General features: G+C 45.1%; 1 protein-coding gene across 7 annotated transcripts in view; it reads left to right on the top strand.

The window, feature by feature from the left end:
* IQCA1 (IQ motif containing with AAA domain 1) overlaps positions 1-22,862 on the top strand; it is a 195,052-nt gene that overhangs the window by 40,248 nt on the left and 131,942 nt on the right. For all 7 annotated transcript variants that reach the window (XM_060399176.1, XM_060399154.1, XM_015091828.4 and 4 more), the window contains one exon: positions 8,353-8,558. In XM_060399176.1, the coding sequence (XP_060255159.1) occupies positions 8,353-8,558 (206 nt within the window). The remainder of the gene's footprint in view (positions 1-8,352; positions 8,559-22,862) is intronic.

Genomic DNA, 22,862 nt, shown 5'->3' on the forward strand with positions numbered 1-22,862 from the left:
TTCTAGACATAGATAGAAATACAGGTGATGATTATTGTGTTTTAAAAACTTCAGAATAACTGGCAGAAGATGAAAAATAAGATGTACAATTTATTAACCACTACATGGCAAGAATGAACAAAGCTAACTGCATAAACCCAGCAAAAGGTGTTTGTTAGTCACTCAGTCACGTCTGACTCTTTGAGACCCCGTGGACTGTAGCCCACCAGGCTCCTCTGTCCATGGAATTCTCCAGGCAAGAATGCTGGAGTAGGTTGCCATTCCCTTCTCCACGGTGTCTTCCTGACTGAGGGATTGAACCTGGGTCTCCTGCAGGCAAATTCTTTACTGTCTGAGCCATCAAAAGACAGGAAAGGGAAAACAAGAAATTGTGTTAAAAAGTATAAGATGGCAGAATTAGCTCCAAATATTTTACTTACCTAAATGAATAAAGATCCTCTTTTCTGTCATTCTCAGATTGAATTTTAATACCCAGTTATATGCTGTTGAAAGGGAGAAACTTCAAACAAACTGATGCTGAAAAGTTTAAAACAAAGGAACATAAGAGATGTATCAGTGTTGTCCAGTTGCTCAGTCATGTCCGACTCTTTGCGACCCCGTGGACTGCAGCACACCTGGCTTCCCTGTTCTTCGCCATCTCCCGGAGCTTGCTCAAACTCATGTCTATTGAGCCAGTGATGCCATCCAACCATCTCGTCCTCTGTTGTCCCCTTCTCCTGCCTTCAGTCTTTCCCAGCGTCAGGGTCTTTTCAGTGAGTCAGCTCTTTGAATCAGGTGGCTAAAGTATTGGAGCTTAAACTTCAGCATCAGTCCTTCCAGTGAGTATTCAGGGTTGATTTCTTTTAGAAATCACCATGGAAGTTCGTGACTGACTGGTTTGATCTCCTTGCAGTCCAAGGAACTCAAGAGTTTTCTCCAACACCACAATTCAAAAGCATCAGTTCTTCAATACTCAGTTTTCTTTATGGTCCGGCTCTCACATCTGTATATGACTACTCGAAAAACCATAGCTTTGACTAGAAGGACTTTTGTTGTCAAAGTAATGTCTCTACTTTTAATATGCTGTCTAGGTTTGTCATAGCTTTTCTTCCAAAGAGCAAGTGTCTTTTAATATCATGGCTGCAGTCGCCATCCCCAGTGATTTTGGAGCCCAAGAGAATAAAGTCTGTCACTGTTTCCATTGTTTCCCCATCTATTTGCCATTAAGTGTTAGGACCAGATGCTATGATCTTCCTTTTTTGAATGTTGACTTTTAAGCCAGCTTTTTCACTCTCCTCTTTTGCCTTCATCAATAGGGTCTTTAGCTCTCTTCTGTCTCTGCCACAAGGGTGGTGTCATCTGCGTATCTGAGCTTATTCGTCTACGGCAATCTGGATTCCAGCTTGTGCTTCATCCAGCCTGGCATTTCGCATGATGTACTCTGAATATTAGTTAAATAAGCAGGGCGACAATATACAGTCTTGACATACTCTTTTCCCAGTTTTGATACAGTCTGTTGTTCCCTGCCCAGTTCTAACTGTTGCTTCTTGACCTGCACACAGGTTTCTTAGGAAGCACATAAAGTGGTCTGGTATTTTCCATCTCTTCCAGTTTGCTGTGATTTTCCAGTTTGTTTTGATCCACACAGTTAAAGGCTTTAGCATAGTTAGTGAAGCAAAAGTAGATGTTTTTCTGGAATTCTGTTGCTTTTTCTGTGATCCAACAGATTTTGGCAATATGATCTTGGATTCCTCTGCCTTTTCTAAATCCAGCTTGAACATCTGGAAGTTTTTGGTCCACTTACTGTTGAAGCCTGGCTTGGAGAATTTTGAGCATTATTTTACTAGCGTGTGAGATGAGTGCAACTGTGCAATAGCTTGAGCATTCTTTGCCATTGCCTTTCTTTGGGATTGGAATGAAAACTGACCTTTTCCAATCCCTTGGCCACTGCTGAGTTTTCCAAATTTGCTGGCATATTGAGTGCAGCACTTTCACAGCATCATCTTTGAGGATTTGAAGTAGCTCAACTGGAATTCCATCACCTCTACTAGCTTTGTTCATAGTGATGCTTCCTAAGGCCCACTTGACTTCATACTGTAGGATGTCTGGCTGTAGGTGAGTGACCACACCATCCTTGTTATCCGGCTCATGACGATCTGTTTTGTACAGTTTTTCTGTGTATTCTTGGCATCTCTTCTTAATATCTACTGCTTCTGTTAGGTCTATACCATTTCTGTCTTTTATTGAGCCCATCTTTGCATGAAATCTTCCCTTGGTATCTCTAATATTCTCAAAGAGATCTCCAGTCTTTCCCAATATATTGTTTTCCTGTATTTCTTTGGATTGTTCACTTAGGAAGGCTTTCATATCTCTCCTTGCTATTCTTTGGAACTCTGCATTTGGATGGGTATATTTTTCCTTTTCTCCTTCGCCTTTTGCATCTCTTCTTTTTTTCAGCTTTTCGTAAAGCCTCCTAAGACAGCCATTTTGCCTTTTTGCATTTCTTTTTCTTGGGGATGGTTTTGATCACTGCCTCCTGTACAGTGTTACAAACCTCCATCCATAGTTCTTCAGGTACTCTGTCTATCCGATCTAACTCAAATGTATCAGTGATTTTGGGTTAACTTGGTAGAGTAAGCACATGTGTTTTCTTCTTTCTGCCCAGTGAGGAGCGAACTGAGATCCTGTTCTGAGAGGGCGGATTAAGAGAAATTCTGTGTTCACGGCAGTGAGACCCACAGCTCCCTCCCTCTGCTGGGCTCGGGCAGCCATGCTTCTACTGCATCCGGAGCACGTGGGAGGAGTTCTATCTGTAGAAACTGACCAGCTCCAACACATTTGGATACTGATATTCAGATACCTCAACAAATATTCAGATACCCCCAGATTCCTCTCTCCATGGGATTCTTCAGGGAAGAATACTGGAGTAGGTTGTCATTCCCTTCTCCAGGGGGTCTTCCTGACCCAGGGATTGAACTCTGGTCTCCCACGTTGCAGGCAGATTCTTCACCATCAGAGCTATCAGGGAAGTCCATCTTCAGATACCTCCTAGAAAACAGCTCTGACCCCAGCAGTCAGCAGCAACCCTACACAGCTTCCAAACAGGTCTGGGAGCCTCCTCCTAAATAAGGGTGAGCACCAAAGAGTTGCCAGTCACTTAGGAGAGACAGAGATGCAGCAGAAAAGAAATTGGAAGGAGAAAGAGGAAGAGAATAAAAATGAAAAATGAAATTCTGAAAGTAATAACCTTAGAGAAACAAAAACAGATTATTGAATCCAGGAATTAAAGTACCATACCCCCTACCAATGTGAAACCAAAAAACAGGACAGTGCTGTTGAAAAGTTAAAATATAATAATGGAAATTTCAAAAAGTAAAGTTGAAAGAAAAAGTTAAGGAAATCTCCTAAAAAGTAGCCAAATGACAAAGTGATGGGTAAGGGACGTGTGTAAAGAAAATTGCGGGAGTTCTTGAAAAAAAGAAGGGAACAGAGGAAGGAAATTGTAAAGGAACAGTAACCGAAAACATAAACAACGACAACAAAAAAGACTTATAACAAAAGGCTAGGGAGTTTCAGATCTAAACTGGGCCCTGGCTTTCGGTTGTAGCCATATCTTGACTATTGTGAATAAGGCTGCAGTGAACATGGGGTGTAGATATCTCTTTAGGTCATTTCCTTTGAATTCAGTTTAGTTCAGTCGCTCAGTCGTGTCTGACTCTTTGCGACCCCATGGACTGCAGCACGCCAGGCCTCCCTGTCCATCACCAACTCCCGGAGTTCACCCAAACTCATGTCCATCGAATCAGTGATGCCATCCAACCATATCATCCTCTGTCGTCCTCTTCTCCTCCTGCCCTCAATCTTTCCCAGCATCAGGGTCTTTCCCAATGAGTCAGCTCTTCACACCAGGTGGCGAAAGTATTGGAGTTTCAGCGTTAGCATCATTCCTTCCAATGAACACCCAGGGCTGATTTCCTTTAGAATGGACTGGTTGGATCTCCTTGCAGTCCAAGGGACTCTCAAGAGTCTTCTCCAACACCACAGTTCAAAAGCATCAATTCTTCGGCGCTCAGCCTTCTTCACGGTCCAACTCTCACATCCATAGGAATACATACACAGAAGTAGGACTGCCAGGTCATACAGTAGTTCTGTTTTTAATTTTTTGAGGAACCTCCAGAGTGGCTGCACCGATTTACATTCCCATCGACAGTGCACAAGGGTTCCAGTTTCCCGTCTTTTCTCTACTTGATAGTAGCCGTTCTAACAGATGTGAGGTGCTGTCTCTTGTGGTCTCAGTTTGCATTTTCCTGATGATCAGTGATGTTGACACATTTTCGTATGCCTGTTGGCCATTTGTGGGTCTTGTTTGGCAAAAATTGTCTCTCAGTTCCTTGCCTGTCCAGGCTGTTTTTAAGTTGCATGTGTTCTTTATATTTTTTCCACACTCCTGATTGGATATGTGGTTTGCAAATATTTGCTCCCTTCCTGTAGGTTGCGTTTTTATTTTGTTTCTTGTTTCCTTGCTGTGCAGAAACTTCTTAGTTTGGTATAGTTCGACTTGTCTAGTTTTGCTTTTGTTGCCCGTGTTTTTGGTGTCATACCCCAAAAAATTATTGCTAAGACAACTGTCAAGAAGCCTCTTCTTTATTTCTTGAGTTGTTTTCTGGCTTCATGTTTTATGTTTAAGTCTTTAATCCATTTTGAGTTGATGTTTGTATATAGTGTGAGATCAGGGCTCAGTTTCATTCTCCTTCATGTTTCCCAACACCATTTATTGAAGCAACTAATCTTTCCCTGTTGTTTTGGATTTGGGGGTATGATACTCTTGGGGAGACAATTACTGAAGTTTTAATAATTAGGTATATGTAAAGTGAACATATTTTTTAAAACCACAGAAACACATGCATATAATGATGGAAGTTTTTCAAAGTGACACAGGAGCCAACTGGAAGAGCTCGCAGTGATCAAAACTGGGACAATTTGAAAAGACAACAGTAAAGTAGTACTGGATTATAACCCGAAGTGGAAAATGAATATCCATGAGGCCATACGGATATAAATACAAGATCAACTAAATTAACAAATGTGAGCAAACAGATAAATCATCTAAGCTGCGTGATCCCAAGTAATTTTAGAAGCTTATCCTCAAGGAGAGGAACTTAACTTTTCACTTTTTAACTGGGGGTGCACTTAATGACTTTCTTCCAAAGAGGGCAGTGTGAAGTCTAAGTCAGTGACCCAGAAAAACATCATCAGCCATAAGTCTTGCTGACAGTGTGCACCCTTGATACGATGTGATGAAAATGGCACTTTATCTCTGTGGCCTTTCTCTCAATCGTCCATAATCCCAGCCTAATCATTACCAGGTAGAGCTATGTGTCAGTGTAATTGGTTTCCCGTATAAATCTGTGCATTTTATCTTTGGTGATGGTTTGGCTGCTGAGTCATGTCCGACTCTTTGTGACCCCATGGGCTATAGCCCGCCAGGCTCCTCTGTCCATGGGATTTCCCAGGCAGGAATACTGGAGTGGGTCGCCATTCCTTCTCTAGGGGATCTTCCCTACTCAGAGGTCGAACCTAGGTCTGCTGCACTGCAGGCAGATTCTTTACCAACTGAGCCACCAGGGAAGCCTGCATTTGAAAACGTTATTTTGAGAGGAAGTCCGTAGACTTCCCCGGACTGACAAAGGTACTGAGGCACAAACCAGGTTGAGAACTGCTGGTCTGTGTGAACATTATCAGACGTGCTAGCTCTTTCTCCCCATACCCACCCCATCTCCTCTACCCGCAGTCCACGTTCGCACTCCTCTTCAGACCCTTGGCTTATCTTCTTCACTTTTCCAGGAAGAAGAAGATTCGTTTATGCTTCTGATTTGGCAAAAAAAATCTTTTGAGGTTGGTTAGCTTAGCCTTTGGAGAGGGAAATGGCAACCCACTCCAGTATTCTGACCAGGGTAATCCCATGTACAGAAGAGCCGGGCGGGCTGCAGTCCATGGGGTCACAAGAGAGCAGGACAGGACTTAGCCACTAAACAACAAGAAGCTTTGCCCTAGATTCCGAGGGTGCTTTAACTATCCCATCCCAAAGAGCCTCTTTGGGAAGAAAGGCCCACAGAGGTGGGCAGTGGAGGGGTATGCAGATGACCAAGGAGTCACAGACAACTGAGTTCTGATCTCGGATGTGCCCAGGCCCCAGGCTCTGCGCTCTGTGTGCCCAGTCATGCCCAACTTTGCGACCCCATGGACTGTAGCCCGCCAGGCTCCTCTGTCCATGGAATTTTCCAGGAAAGAATACTGGAGTGGGTTGCATTTCCTCCTCCAGGAGATCTTCCCGACCCAGGAATTGAACCCACATCTCCTGCATAATGCTTAACCATGACTCTCTGGAAAGAAACACATGCGTATGTATTCAGACCTATGTTTATTACCATGTCATTGATATAGGATATGTACATGCAATTTGCAAATAATTGTGAAATATGCACTTCTCTTCCTTGCACATTCAACGTAGCTGTGGATTCTCTCAGAGCACCTTCCTTGATTTTTACTAAACCCATGTATCTGTTGTCAGCCTGTGGTTGCAGTTGACGAATGAGCGTCGTTTCAGTGTGAATGTCGACTGATATTTTTCTTTGTGTTAATGAGGAAGATGAAAGTGAAACAGGAAAATCTATGGCGGGATGTCACTCATTCAACTTTTTTTTAAGTCAAGGACTCCTTTGCTGAATCAGATGATAGTTTCTGACACAGACATGACTCACTTTTATGTGCACTTTTATTTTCCCTACCACTTTCATAAGTCTGCACAGTCAGAACAAAGTAGTAACTCAAGCCTTCATCTGTCGTATTTGCTCATTTCTAGACTTCATTTTTCGGGGCTCCAAAATCACTGCAGATGGTGACTGCAGCCGTGAAATTAAAAGACGCTTCCTCCTTGAAAGAAAAGTTATGACCAACCTAGATAGCATATTCAAAAGCAGAGACATTACTTTGCCAACAAAGGTCCATCTAGTCAAGGCTATGGTTTTTCCGGTGGTCATGTATGGATGTGAGAGTTGGACTGTGAAGAAAGCTGAGCACCGAAGAATTGATGTATTTGAACTGTGGTGTTGGAGAAGACTCTTGAGAGTCCCTTGGACTGCAAGGAGATCCAGCCAGTCCATTCTGAAGAAGATCAGCCCTGGGATTTCTTTGGAAGGACTGATGCTAAAGCAGAAACTCCAGTACTTTGGCCACCTCATGCGAAGAGTTGACTCATTGGAAAAGACTCTGATGCTGGGAGGGACTGGGGGCAGGAGGAGAAGGGGACGACAGAGGATGAGATGGCTGGATGGCATCACCGACTCGATGGACGTGAGTCTTGAGTGAACTCCGGGAGTTAGTGATAGACAGGGAGGCCTGGCGTGCTGCGATTCATGGGGTCGCAAAGAGTCGGACACGACTGAGCGACTGTACTGAACTGAACTGACTGATGGTGTAAATATTCCCGTAGCCGACTTCAAGCTGCTAACCTGAATGAACATGGGAAGATCCGCACAGAAGTACAGCATTGTACAGTATTTCATCATACGGACAAGACAGACCTAATAACATCAAGAGCAGAGAAGACAATAAAATCCAGCACAAAATATTAGGAATCAATGCGTTTTTAGTATTGGTAGCTTGTGTTGTCGACATGATTTATTCTTTTTGTAGTTTTGTGTGTTTACTTCTGGCTGTGCTGTGGGTCTTTGCTGCTTTTCTCTAGTTGGAGCAGGGGCTGCTGTCTCGTGGTGCACAGGCTTCTCGGTGTGATGGCTTCTGCTGTGTGGAGCACGGGCTCTGGGGTGTGAGGGCTTCAGTAGTTGCGGCGCACGAGCTTGGACATTCTGCAGCATGTGGAGTCTTCCCGGACCAGGGATTGAACCCACGTCGCTTGCAGTGACAGGTGGACTCTTACCCAATGGACCACCAGGGAAATCCTGGTAGCGTTTTTCTCTTGAAATCAGAACACCCGAACTCTTTCCATCGGTTCTTGCTTTCTTACTCTATATTCTTTTCTCTCCCCCTAACCAAGAAGATTTAGAAAAGCTTTACTTTCTGTAACTTGAAAGATTTCTGAACGATTTACCAAGTATGCGTTTTTTAAGCTACCTACCCCCACCCCCAGCCAGTTTCTCGAAAATGTACGAAGTGATCTGATCCTGCCTCCCCACCGTGGCGAATCCCTCCTTCAAGTTCTCCTGCCAGATCTGATTCTTTCATTCTGTCTGTACTTCTTAAGGGCCCTGGGTAAGACACTATTGAAGATACTGACATGTTTCACGAGTGTCTGATGTTTTTCACCAGCACTATAACCTTCATGATCTCAAACCTTTTGGCCTGTATTTTCAGAATCCACCTCCTTTGTTTAATGAAGTCAGTGCTGCAATGATCCAGGCTGACAGGCTGTCCCACCTGAGGAATAAGGTGCAGATAAAGCACGAAGAGGAATACAGAGATGCCTTAGTCACAATCAAGGATGACCTGAAACTCACAGAGGGTCCCGACATCAAGGAGAACCTTCAGGATCAGATCCGTCATTGGTTCATCGAATGCAGGTGAGCGCAGGGCGTCTGTCCTGACAGTCTCTTCTGTGGTGGGTGATGTCCTGGGATATTTTTAAGCATAGAAATATCCTGATGTAGATTCATGTGCTTTTCTGGCTTCATTTTAGAAAAGTAGAAAGGCTAAGAGTTGAAGGGCAGGGAAGCCTGGTGTGCCAGAGTCCATGGGGTCACAGAGTTGGGCACGACTGAGCCACTGAACAACAACGAATCCCTGCGGTAGGCGGATGGCCTCTGCTGACCCCGCCTCTTCCCCCGCTGATGCCCTCCCCTCCTTGCATGTGATGCAGACCTAGAACTTCAGTTCTAAAGGAAAGAATGCAGCAAAAGCGACAGCGAACTTGCCGTCTTGCTTGCCTCCTGGTCCCTCACTTGCTTTCTCCCTCTGACTCTTTGAGAGCGGTCAGGTGCTGCCCAGCAGAAGGGCCCACTTGGAAGGAGCTAACAGAGGTTCCTGGCAACAGTCAGCAAGGAGCCTAGGGCCTCCTTCCAGCCTGAGAAGAGCAGAGTCCAGTCCACAATCATGTGTGTGAACTCAGGGCCTTCTTCCCTGGGCGAGCCTTCCAGAGAGGCTGCGGCACCAGCCAGCACTGACTGCAGCCTCGAAGGGGCAGAGACCCTGAGACACGGGTATTCTGCTTAAGCCACACCTGGTTCCCCTGCCACAGTAACGTGTGTCATTTCAGTCACTGACTGTTGGGGTGATTTACCACGCAGCAACAGGTGTCTGACATACATCAGTTACTTTACAGTGATTCAGAAAAACCTAACAGTCGGTAAGCTTCTCTTGGGTTAACTCTGTATGGGATCTTAACACAGTATCTCCTCAATAATCCTTAAATTTTATAACAAAGATTCTTTCGGAATGTTTGATATCAGGGTCACATGGTTTTGATTGGGGAGCTCATCTTTTATTATATAAATAGAGCTTTTAAATATTTATGATTTCTTAAAATTCAAAATTGATTACTTTTGTGAGTTTTTCTCTTTATATGTGTTTTCAGGGATATTTTATAGCAAAACGGGTTCTCTTTTATCAGCTTCCTCCTCACTCTTCATTGTGGTGATGGTTTCGTGGAGACATAAAATATTCATAGATAGGTAGGTTTGAGATAGGTATCTCAAACTTATCAAATTTTACATTTAAATATGAACACTTGTGTGTGCTCCATTGCTCAGTCATGTCCAGCTCATTGCAGCCCTGTGGACTGCAGCACACCAGGCTCCTCTGTCCTTCACTACCTCCTGGAGTTTGCTCAAACTCATGTCCATTGAGTCGGTGATGGTGTCCAACCATCTCATCCTCTGCCACCCTCTTCTTCTTTCTCATGGCAAAGGGGCTTGTGCAGGTCAATAAAGCTGTGAGCCATGCCATGCAGGGCCGCCCAAGACAAACAGGTCATGGTGGAGAGTTCTGAAAAAGTGAGGCCCACTGGAGAAGCGAACGGCAAACCTCTCCAGTATTCCCTACTGCTAGAACCCCATGAACGTGAACAGTTTATTACATATTAAGTATACATCCATAAAGCTGTTAGCAAATATGTCAAAGAAAAGATATAGTTACCAGCAAAGATGTTAGTGTCTCATTTTTAAAAATAGCATGTCTTTCTGTTACTCAAATACCGAAACTAAGTATTCTAATCACTTGTCCTCAGATTGCCCCACCACTGCCCTCCGCTAAACCCCCGCTTTCAGTATAGGGAAAGCTTAACAGGTAGCAGTCTCTTCTGGTTTAAAATAGTCTCTTTAAGGTTAACTATGTACTTTGAGTATATCTGCAGTCAGATATACTTCAGATGCCTCCCCATCATGAATGTCCCCTCATGGCATCTGACTGCAGAGCAAAGTCACCAATTCTCGTAGCACCAGCTGGGAGCCGGGGCGAGTCCCTGGGCAGCTGCAGTTCCGGCCTCTCGTCTCCTGAACAGGCCTCATACCGCTGGGATGCTGAGTCCTTCCCAAGCCCCATGTTCCCCAGGAGCACCTGGGGTGCCATGCTCAGGCCTCCGGAGACCAGTGGGCTCTCACCAGCAGGTCCCCTGCTCCCGGCTCCATCCAACCCCCTTGCGTGCCGCACGCACAGGAAGACACCTCGCTTCGCCCAGGCGGTCTGTGATGCTCTCCAGGCACTCCGTGGTCTCTGCCCAGGTCTCAGCACTCATCCCCTCCTGGTCTGAGACTTTGGAGGTTGGGGCCCAAGGTCCCGGTGGTGTCCTCACGCCTCTGCCTTCTCTTCCCCGTTGGCCTGGACCCCCAGCGTATTGTTCAGCTTCAGCCCCTTAATGACACCCCCGCTCAGGGCCGCCCTGCGATTCCTTTCTGTCTCCCCGTTGGGCTCTGCTGGCGCCCTCCCCGTTCCTCCTGCAGGCAGTCTGCGTGAGCACACACACCGGAGCCTGAGGACAGCTGTGCAGCCTTGGAAGTGGCTCAGCCTCTCCGTGCCATCCGTCTCCTCACCTGTGACACGTGGGCAAGACTCAGACCCGTTTCGTGGGGTTGTTGAGAGATGAGCGACTTAGCCCCAGAGGCAGGCCGTAATTACTCCCGCTGAGTTGTAGCCAGCTGCTCATCCCTGGGCCCCTCCCTTGAAGCAGTGGACGGCCCGTGAGGACGGTGCCCACTGCAGAGAAGGGACAGTGGTGATCACGTTTCCCCTCCAAGCAGTGGCCTGTGCAGACCGGCAGGGCCGAGGTTTTCTGTTCTTATCTGATTACCTAACTGTGTCTGGAGGAAATGCACTCAGGATGGTTTTCTGCAATCATGGAAATTTAGGTAGAAAGGCAGCTCTTTCAAAAGAATTGCCTTCTGTTTAAATCATCTTGGTTTATAACTGAAACCTTCCTTTTCATAGTTAACGAAGATGATCTGCCCTCTGTTCGTGAACTTTCCTTATCAGGAACTATTTTCTCTTTTCTGAGGACTTCAGAGAACAGATGTGCGCAAATACATTTCCTGCAGATGAAATAATTCTTTACTTTTTAAAAAAAGATTCTTATTTGTTCATTTCTTTTTGACTCCTGGACCAAGGATTGAACCAGTGGTCCCCGCATTGGCAGGGATAGTCTTAACCACATAGCCATTCTTAACCACCAGGGACGCCCTCTTTACTTTTATATAAACTTTTAAAATCCAGTTTAAAAGGTAACATAACAAAATTGAAAAGCACTTTGTACAGTTATAACTCCAAATAAGCTAAAATATATAAATATATATATATATATAAAATATATAAAAACCACTTAACCATTCTAAACCACTAGGGAAGCCCTCTTTACTTTTATATAAACTTTTAAAATCCAGTTTAAAAGGTGACATAACCAAATGAAAGCACTGTGTACAATTATAACCCCAAATAAGCTAAAATATATATAATCTATACCCACACATACAAAGATATATTCATACGTGGATTTAAAAATATGTGTTTGTGTATGCATGGAAAATTTTTGAAAGGGTTCACTAGAAACTTTGTTAGCATGGCTACCACTGGGGACAAGAATAGTGGTTTTGTTGTTGTTGTTCAGTTAGTCAAGTCAGTCGTGACTGACTCTTTGTGACCCCATGGACTGCAGCACGCCAGCCAAGCTTCCCTGTCCTTTACCATCTCCCAGAGCTTACTCAAGCTCATGTCCATTGAGTTGGTGATACCATCCTTGTCCCCTTCTCCTCTTGCCTTCAGTCTTTTTCCCAGCAACAGGGTCTTTTCTAATGAGTCAGTTCTTTGCGTCAGGTGGCCAAAGTATTTGAAGCTTCAGCTTCAGCTTCAGTCCTTCCAATGAATATTCAGGACTGATTTCCTTTAGGATGGACTGGTTGGATCTCCTTGTTGTCCAAGAGACTCTCAAGAGTCTTCTCCAACACCGCAGTTTGAAAGCATCATTTCTTTGGCACCCAGCCTTCTTTGTGGTCCAGCTCTCACATCCATACATGACCATTGGAAAAACCATAGCTTTGACTATGTGGACCTTTGTTGGCAAAGTAATGTCTCTGCTTTTTAATATGCTGTCTAGGTTGGTCATGGCTTTTCTTCCAAGGAGCACGTGTCTTATAATTTCATGGCTGCAGTCACCATCTGCAATGATTTTGGAGCCCAAGAAAATAAAGTCTCTCACTGTTTCTGTTGTTTCCCCATCTATATACCTTGAAGTGATGATACTTCATGTAGTGATGTTACTTTTTATTCTATATTCTTCTGTACAATTAGAAGTCTTTTATGAGTATTGTTTTTGTAATTAAAAGCCTCATTGAAAATATATTAGAAAGTAAAGAAAGGCATGAAGTTAGTTTGGGATAATCCAAAATAAACATTAAAATGTTAAAACACCCTGTTAAAAACAAACAAAAAAAGTAGACTAATACAATACCTGCAGAGCACTCTTAGAAATTCTCTTCTGATGAGAGAATAGGGTGCCTGGAGGCTGGCTAGTTGAGTTGTCCCCCGATCTGAGATGCTGAAGGGTCATGGGAGACCCTGTGCCTCCTGGGAGCCGCCCTTCCCGCTGGCTCTGGGCTTCCTTTGAAGACCCAGCGCTCCCAGCCCAGCCAGTCCCCTTGAGAACATTCTGCCCTGGTATTGCTGACCTGGCAGTTTGGAGGCTAAGTTAGAGCAGGTCCCATGGGTGTGCTGTGTATAATTCACACAGACGTAAAGACCCATTCTTTTGAAGTAATGCAAGATCAAGGGTGGATTTATTTTCATAATTGGATTACATTTATCTGATGGACTTTGATAAAATCCTTTTCTTTGCTTTTTTAAATCAAAGGCAAATAAAAAGCAAATATTGTCTTTTGAAACATGAAACATTGATCAATCCTCAAGATAAATTCCAACAGGGCACACAGTGACAAATAAAAAATGACTAGAAGTTACAATTACTATAAACTCCCATAATTTAGAATACTTATTCTTAGTGCGTTTAGTCTATACTTGCAGTTGTCAAAAGTAGGATTTCTTTCTCGAGTCAATTTTTAAATTATTTTAAAAGAAGTCTTTTTCCAATGGTAAAAGTAATTCATGCTCACTGTAGAAAATTTACAAGATTGAGTTTAAGAAGAAAATCTACAATTTTAGTATACAGAGATACCTACTATACAATTTTTTGGCAAATTGCTCTCCAGTATTTTTCTGTCATGTATAATGTATATTTTAATTAGTTTTATGAATCTTTTTTCTAATTAAAAAAAATTAACATTGGATTTCCTTTAGTCCTTAAAATATTTTCCAAAAGAGGTCTTTTTTGATTGTTTAACATTCTGTTGGATAGACACATTGGCTAATGAATCAGTTTTTATAATTTTAATATTTTGCCAAATTGATACGAGAACAGCGACTTCTCAGTAATCTTTTAATTTGCATTCATTGTATGATTTGGAAGAGTTGGAAAACCTTTCAGTCTTTTTGTTGGTAGCATTTCTTCTGTGAACTTCCCAGTCACTCACATGCTTTTCTTTGTGACGTCTCTTTTGTTAAGTGATCTCTAAACTATAGTTATTTACATACATTTTTGTGGTGATTGTTTAGGTGCTAAGTCATGTCCGACTCTTCAGACCCTGTGGACTGCAGCCTACCAGGCTCCTCTGTCCATGTGATTTCCCAGGCAAGAGTACCAGAGTGGTTTGCCGTTTCCTTCTCCAGGGGACCTTCCCGACCCAGGGACCAAACCTGTGCCTTCTGCACTGGAGCAGATTCTCTACCACCGAGCCACCAGGAAAGCCCTGCCATGTGTCATTGGAGGCTACCATATTAGATGACACAGTCATGGGAATTCTTGTTCTGAGATCATCTCTTGCTGTAACTGGTATTTTTCTTGGCTTGGGACTTTCGCTGAACTGTCATCTAAGTTTCACCATCCGTGGCTGACCTTCATTTTGAAGTACCTAAAGGAGTCTTTGAAGTGACCTCATCCAGCCTCTTTGAGGAGAACCTTGAAGTCTATGGAACTGTGGACTCTTGGCGTTGAAGCTGCGCAGTCTCTTCCCCCATTCCCCACACGGGCATCAGAGCCGCCTGAGTGGCTGTCAGCTCTGATTCTAGGCCTTTGTTTCTTTGCAAACGGTCCCGTGCGGACCGTTTCTCCCCACCCGCATTTTTCATCTTAATTTGTTGAAACTGTGCCTGGCATCCAGCTCACCTTCGATCTAGAGAGAAGTGAGACCCCGGATGGGGTGGCAGCCCTGGGACTGGCCCTGTGGCTTTTCTCCTGGGCTCTTAGCAGACTCCTCTTAACCTGTGTAATCTTGAGGAATCTGGAAATGGTGTAAATGACATAACCTTGTTCCATTTTTTAAGCCAACACACCAGGAAATACACATTCTTCCTGAAGAGGTCCTGGAATGCTTTGCTAATCTTTTTTTAATTTTGAAGATTCAGTTCAGTTCAGTTTCTCAGTCTTGTCCAACACTTTGCCACTGCACGGACCACAGCACACCAGGCCTCCCTGTCCATCACCAACTCCCAGAGCTTGCTCAGACTCATGTCCATCGAGTCAGTGGTGCCATCCAACCATCTCATCCTCTGTCATCCCCTTCTCCTCCCACCTTCAATCTTTCCTAGCATCAGGGTCTTTTCCAATGAGTCAGTTCTTCACATCAGGTGGCCAGAGTACTGGAGTTTCAGCACAAGCCCTTCCAGTGAATATTCAGGACTGATTTCCCTTAGTTTGGACTTGGTTGGATCTCTCTCCTGAGAGTCTATGGGACTCTCAGGAGTCTTCTCCAACACCACAGTTCAAAAGCATCAGTTCTTTGGCACTCCGCTTTCTTTATGGTCCAACTCTCACATCGATACGTGATTCCTGGAAAAACCACAGCTTTGACTGGACGGGCCTTTGTTGGCCAAGTAATGGCTCTGCTTTTTAATATGCTGTCTAGGTTGGTCATAGCTTTGAAGATTAAGATAGACTTCGAATGCAGTAAAGTTCGCCCTTTTGGGTCAATCACAAGTGATAGCAAAGAGGCAGGACTCTCGGGTCTTGATGATTTTCATCCTCAGCCGGGTGAGCCTGGCTGAGAAATAAAACGCCTCTGCCCTTTAATCTAATGATGGGAGGGCACCTGTCATGCTCTGTATCGTAAGCAAGTACACTGCAGACCATGCGCACGCAGCAGGGGTGGTCTTGAGAGCCAGGCTGCCTGGGTTCAGATCCCAGATCTGACACACACAGGCTGTGTGACCTTGAACCAGTTGCTTAACCTCTCTGTGCCTCTTTCCCCTCATCTTAAAATGAGGGTATTAACAGTATTGACCTCACAGACACGATAACAGAATAATATATATAAAGCCCTTAGGCCTCAGTAATTATTTCAAATGACACCATCATATCAATGACAGAAAGAACAGCCAGTGCTGTTATCGGAAAGCCAGCACACGCTCAGACATACAAGCCTGCAGTGTGGAACAGTTGCCATAGTCAAAGCATTCTGCATTTTCATTCCTGGGTCTGGGCCTTTATATATACAGCCATGAGCATCTCTTCAAAATGCTACATTCCTGATGGCAGGAGGGACTGGCTGGTGGTGGAGGCGGGGGCGGAAGGGCTGTGAGGGCTGGGAGTGGGGATAAAGCTGAGGGGATAATGACAGGGCAGGCAAACACAAATTAGACAGGGTGGAATGCGCTTCTAGTCCCCGGGGTGGGGAGCTGGGATGTGACTTGTCTACAAGAGCGACATGTCTACAGATTACCAGGAAATATACATTCTTCCTGAAGAGGTCCTGGAATGCTTTGCTAATTTTTTTTTTTTGAAGATTAAGATTGAGTTTAAATTCAGTAAAATTCGCCCTTTTGGGTACCATTCAGCAAGTGAAACTTTGTGATTTTAAGGTTTTTGGACCTAGTAAGACCTATAGACTCCTCTCTCACTGCCCAGTAGACCTCACCAGTCACAAGCAGAAATCTGCTGAGAATGCTGCTGGGAAGGTGTTTGGAGCAGGGCAGAACCTCAGAGTTTTCCATCAGCCTGGAAAAGTGAATGTCTCTTTCAGGAAAGACATTTGGATCTCTCCTATCCAGCTCTGCTGTCCCCGGCTGGGATCTCCTAGGCCCCTGGGTCTGCACCAGCTTCCGTCACTGTTCACTCCTTAGGAAGCTGGGCCCTCCTTCTGGACCTGTGTCCCCGACCACTTCTCCAGGAGGGTCTCGCCAGGTGCTTCCCGTGGATGCTCTTCTGGGACCCCAGGGCTGGGAACCGTTGAGTGTCTTTCTTAGAGTCTGTGACTCTCGAGAGGCCATTGATACTCAGGTCCCTTGGTTCCAAAAGCCTTGCTGCTCCCACGACATTGAACTCATATCCTCCGTATGAACATCCCAGCAGCCGAAACCCTGACCTGTGCGTCTTGGACTCCTGTGCTGTCATTTCATGGGAAAGGATGGCAGTTGCCTACGGCCGGGTTGCTCACTGGGTACCGCCTGGAAGCCCGGAGCTTTCCTTGTTCCCAGCTCCTTCTCTGCCCCCAGCCTCTGAGCCTCTTTCTGCAGAGCATGGTGACAGTCTGTGTCCGTAAACGGGAGAGAGCCACAGAGGAACCGTGGGATTTGAGAATGCTGGCTGACTCCAATTATTTTGCAGGTGACAAAGCAGACTCAGGGCAGTCAGGTAGCTTGGCTAAAAGCTGGGGTCGCTCCTGGCAGAACTAAAGCCAGGGTGAGCAGAGGCTTTCGGAAGCTTGATCATTGTGTCAAACCAGGATTGGTCCTCAGGGGAAGGTTCAGAATTGTTCAGAGGACTTTGCAGGGCATCAAAAAGAAACCACTAGAATGTTCATGATCGATACCTTCCCAGGAATGGAACCACGGCTCTGTCTGTTCTTTGCCTTTATATTCCAGGTTTTCTTCTTTGAGCGTGAGTTCCTTTCAGAAACTAAAAAGAGATTTCAGGAGGATAGAGGGAAACGGATGGCCAGGGGAGGTGACTGCGGGTCATCATTTCGAATTCCTTATGTAATTATAGTTTCAGTAAATTCTCCAAAGCAGCTGTGGTCTGTGTAAGAGACATGAACACGTGTGGATGACTCCTCTGAGAAGATGAAGAGCTTTTTTTCTGCCATTGGCTTTGGTGGAAAATATATTAGCTTGAATGGGGGACATAAGAGGTGGATGAGAAATCAAGGTCTTCGACATTACAGAGGCCTTCGGGACGGGTGCACACCCGCGTAAAATCGCATATTTTGCTGTCCATTGTGACAGTAAATCAGACGGAGAGTACCCAGCAGCTATAGGCTTGTCCGTGCACCAAGTCCCATGGAAAGACAGGCCCTGAGGCTCTTCTGCAAGCGCAGTGGCCAGACTGCCTCTCTAATAAGGTCCATAGATTATTCCAGGTCACACCTCTAGCCCACAGGTCCCCTCCACCGAACCTGTGTGTTTCCCTCTGGATTGCAAGCTTCTGGGGGAAGGGACAGGGCAGTGGGGTCTTCCTCAGGTTTTCACTGAACCCAGCAGAGTGCCTGCGATTTCGCGGATGCAGTAGATGTGCAGAGCTGAGCTGAAGGTCGAGCTAAACTGTGTAATTAACATCAGGTCAGACTGCAGTGCCTCTCACCCTGCAGTTCACGGCGCTTCCCTGCTGGTCCAGTGGTTAAGACTCTGCGCTCCCAATGCAGGGGACACAGGTCCAAACCCTGATTGGGGAACTGAGATCCCACATCCCATGTGGCATGGTCTGAAAAAAAGAAAAAGCAAATCAGCTGAAAAGCTTGTCAGAACAGATCCCCCTTAGCCCCGAAGCTCTGATTCAGTAGGTCCTCAGTGGGGGGAGTCTGAATTTTCTATAATTACCTCCCATTCTTTCTTGATTTACTGTTGCATGTGCATTGAGAGCATGTAACATCACTTACACCCTCTTAGCAAAAACGTGAAGTGTGCAGTACTGTGAACTCTAGCTCCATGCCATGTGGTAGATCTCTAGAACTTACTTGTCTTGGCTGACTGAAACATGATCTCCTTGCAGTCCAAGGGACTCTCAAGAGTCTTCTCCAACACCACAGTTCAAAAGCATCGATTCTTCGGTGCTCAGCTTTCTTCACAGTCCAACTCTCACATCCATACATGACCACTGGAAAAACCATAGCCTTGACTAGACGGACCTTAGTCGGCAAAGTAATGTCTCTGCTTTTGAATATACTATCTAGATTGGTCATAACTTTCCTTCCAAGGAGTAAGCGTCTTTTAATTTCATGGCTGCAATCACCATCTGCAGTGATTTTGGAGCCCCCAAAAATAAAGTCTGACACTGTTTCCACTGTTTCCCCATCTATCTGCCATGAAGTGATGGGACCAGATGCCATGATCTTCGTTTTCTGAATGTTGAGCTTTAAGCCAACTTTCTTCACTCTCCTCTTTCACTTTCATCAAGAGACTTTTGAGTTCCTCTTCCCTTTCTGCCATAAGGGTGGTGTCATCTGCATATCTGAGGTTACTGATATTTCTCCCGGCAATCTTGATTCCAGCTTGTGCTTCTTCCAGCCCAGCGTTTCTCATGGTGTCCTCTGCATTGAACATAGATGTATGTAAAAGAAGAAAGCATTTCCTCCTGTGTGTGTGTCCTTGACTCACACGCTTTGACCATGCTGCCTTTTGACTCCCCATGTGTGTGGGTTGTCCACACATTAAGCTGTTCTCTGCAGGGCCAGCTGGGGTGTCCTATGATTCCGTGCAGTTCTGACCTCCCTAGAGAGAGCCTCAGACTAACCCCTCTGCCCCATGTTAAGGGATCAGCCCTGCAAAACTGCTCTCTCCAGCTTCAGATATCAGTTTCAAACCCCAGATTGTTACCCATGCTGTTGACCATTCGGCTGTAAATCTGGGTTTCTTTGACAGTTGGCTTCAATAGCACATAGAACTCAGGGCAACACACTGACTTGTTTATTATAAAAAGAAATGACAAAGGATACAAGTGGGCATCCAGATGGAAGGGATACACAGGCAAGGTGTGGGGAGGGGCACCAGCTGCCACGCCCCCCTCCAGACACCAGCCTTGCAGCTCCAGAAGCTCTCCAAACCCCCTGACTTTGGGAAATTGTATGGAGGTTTCTTCACATAGGCATTCCTCCTGCCTTCCTAGTCAGTAGAGCATGGAGCTGAAACTTCCAAGCTGCTAATCATGGCTTGGTCTTTCTGGGGGCCAGCCCCGCTCAGGAGCCCACCAAGCATCACCTCATTAGAACAGAATACTCTCCTGTCACCCAGGAAAGTCCAAGGTATTGAGTTCCTGTGCCAGGAACTGGAGGCAGAGACTTTTTTTCTGTTATTTCACAGGGTACATATTAATACTTGGAGATCCCAATTTTATTTCCTTTGGATATATACCCAGATATATATATATGTATGTATAGGCTACCTACTGCGGTATTCTTAGGCTTCCCTTGTGGCTCAGCTGGTAAAGAATCCGCCTGCAATGCGGGAGACCCAGCTTCAATCCCTGAGTTGGGAAGATCCCCTGGAGAAGGGAAAGACTACCCACTCCAGTAATCTGGCCTGGAGAATCCCGTGGACTGTGTAGTCCCTGGGGTCGCAAAGAGTCGGACACGACTGAATGACTTTCCCTTTCATGTACCCAGTAGTGGGGTTGCTGCATTCTATGGTAACTCTATGTTTGTTTATTTTTTGAGGAACCTCCATACTTTTTTCCATAACGACTGAACCAATTTACATTCCTCCCAACAGTGGACAAGGTTTTTTCCACTTTTCCCCACGTGGTTGTCATCAACACTTATCTTCCCTCTTCTGATAATAGCCATCCTAACACACGTGAGATGACACTTCGTTGTGGCTTCGATTTACATTTCCCTAATGATTTGTGGAGTTGGAGAAGACTGTTGAGAGTCCCTTGGACTGCAAGGAGATCCAACCAGTCCATTCTGAAGGAGATCAGCCCTGAGATTTCTTTGGAAGGAATGATTCTAAAGCTGAAACTCCAGAACTTTGGCCACCTCATGCAAAGAGTTGACTCATTGGAAAAGACTCTGATGCTGGGAGGGATTGGGGGCAGGAGGAGAAGGGGACGACAGAGGATGAGATGGCTGGATGGTATCACTGACTCAATGGACATGAGTCTGAGTGAACTCCGGGAGTTGGTGATGGACAGGGAGTCCCGGTGTGCTGCAATTCATGGGGTCACAAAGAGTCGGACACGACTGAGTGACTGAACTGAACTGAACTGAATGATTCCTGATGTTGCGCATCTTTTTGTGTACCTGTTAGCCATTTGTGTGTCTTCTTGGAGAAATGTTTATCCACCTCCTTTGCCCATTTTTAAACCAGGTTATCCGGGGATCTTCTGCTATTGAGATGTAGGAGTTCTCTATATATTTTGGATGCTAATCCCTTATCAGATACATGGTTTATAAACTCTTTCTCCCATTCTGTAGGTTGCCTTTTCATCCTGTTGATGGTTTCTTCTGTGGCACGCAAGCTTTTAGTTTCAGGCGCTTTGAGTTGTCTGTTTTTACTTTTGTTGCCTGTGTTTTTGGTGTTGCGTTTGAATTTCTAGCAAGCTCCTGGGAGATGCTAAGAGTCCTGGATCTGGGATAATACTTTGAGTAGCCTTTCCCAGTGCTTCTGTGGTCAAGAATCCACCTGCAGTGTGGGAGACGTGGGTTCCATCCCCGGGTTGGGAGGATCCCCTGGAGAAGGGCATAGCGGCCCACTCCAGTGTTCATGTTTGGAGATCCCATGGACCGAGGAACCTGACAGCCTGCAGTCCACAGGGTCACGAAGAGTCAGACCCAACTGAAGCAGCTTAACACAGCCTTGGGCTGGAGGCACGGCCAGCCCTTCCTGGGGGAGGGAAAGTATAGGTAGTCCCCCTAGGAATGTCAGAGAATCACTGAAAAAATTAAAGCCAGTATTATCCTGGAGATATGAAAGCCCCCCAATCTCCTGGCTTTCTGCTGAAACCACTCTAACTGTGAACGTTGGATGGCTTGGGAGCCTTTATCAGCACTCAATACCCTGCAAGGCTGGACAGGCTATCATTTGGATATAAAGCCTCTGGGTTTGATGCAGCAGACGCTTCCCTTCTGTGTCATATGGTGACAGACGTCAACACACGTGTTGCTCCAGACAGGAAGTGTCATGCCTTTATCCCATAAACAGGGGTTTGTCACTTGATAGAATCAGGTCAGAGGAGCTTCAGAATTAACCTTGAACTCTAACGCTTCCCTTTTCTGTAATCACTCTGTTGCTGTCTGTAAATGATTCTTTTTGAAAGTAGGACATAGGAACCGAGTTTGGAATGTAAACATGGACATTTTGCTAACTTCCCTTCCCCTTGTGTCTGCCTTCCTAAGCTTTCTGGACTCCTGAGTTAGGAAGGGCAGAGGCTCCTTTGACTGAAGAAGGGTCGATGAATGAATGGTGTCTGGGGTTTAAAACGACAGGTGTGTGAACAGAAATGGATGGGCATCTATTTAAACAGAAAATTCTCTGCATTTGTTCCTGAAATGATCTGTTCTTACATATTAAATTTTCTATACAGATAAATATTTAAGACAAAAGCTGAAAATATAGTATATTAATCATTTTCTCAACAGAAGAGTGATCAAAGTCTAGATAGTCGATTATGTTATCAGTAATATATTCTTCTTTTAATAAAATAAACGTGAGCACCACGGTAGGGCAGGGAGGTTCCTGTGGGAGTGGAGCCTGAGCAACAGTGATACTTTGGGATCGAGAAGGAGGCTTCCCCCTGGAATGGTAACTGTTAATAAATAGCCCACTAATAAGTAGAAACATCAAGGAATAAATCAGATTTTGTAAAGTGAAACTGAGACATCACCTCGATTTATACACTACTCTCTCCTCCTCTCCTTTGAGAGACGGCAGACCCCTCAGTTTCCCAACAAGGGCCATGGTAATTAAGTCCATGTGTAGCCAATTGCCTTTATTGAGTGTAAGTGAATTTATAGGCAGCAAGTGACACTTTCGGAGGCTTCTGTGTGGTGGCACAAGCTGCTTTCTTTAGAACGCAGGAGAAATTTATGAGCCTGCTGACATTAATGGAGGTGGTTGGAAGACTTGGGGGGGCACTGGCCGGAAACCCCTCCATCCATATATTTTTCATACTTGATGAAACATAGATAAATCTCTGTCCTGGGCATCTGAAATGGTGGGACCGCTGAAGCTCGGTGTCAGAGCTCAGGGGGGAGATTTATCATTTTAGGAGTTCTGCTTTCTAAATCACTGCAGACTCGAGAGCTGGTCCTTTTCACGTTTGTGCAAGAATTTTTGACAATATGCATAAATTCTTAATCAGCCCAAACTTTACAAAATGTTCAGAGCCTCACGTTTGCTAACTGAAA

Source organism: Ovis aries, chromosome 1, assembly GCF_016772045.2.
Source record: "Ovis aries strain OAR_USU_Benz2616 breed Rambouillet chromosome 1, ARS-UI_Ramb_v3.0, whole genome shotgun sequence".
Taxonomy (NCBI): domain Eukaryota; kingdom Metazoa; phylum Chordata; class Mammalia; order Artiodactyla; family Bovidae; genus Ovis; species Ovis aries.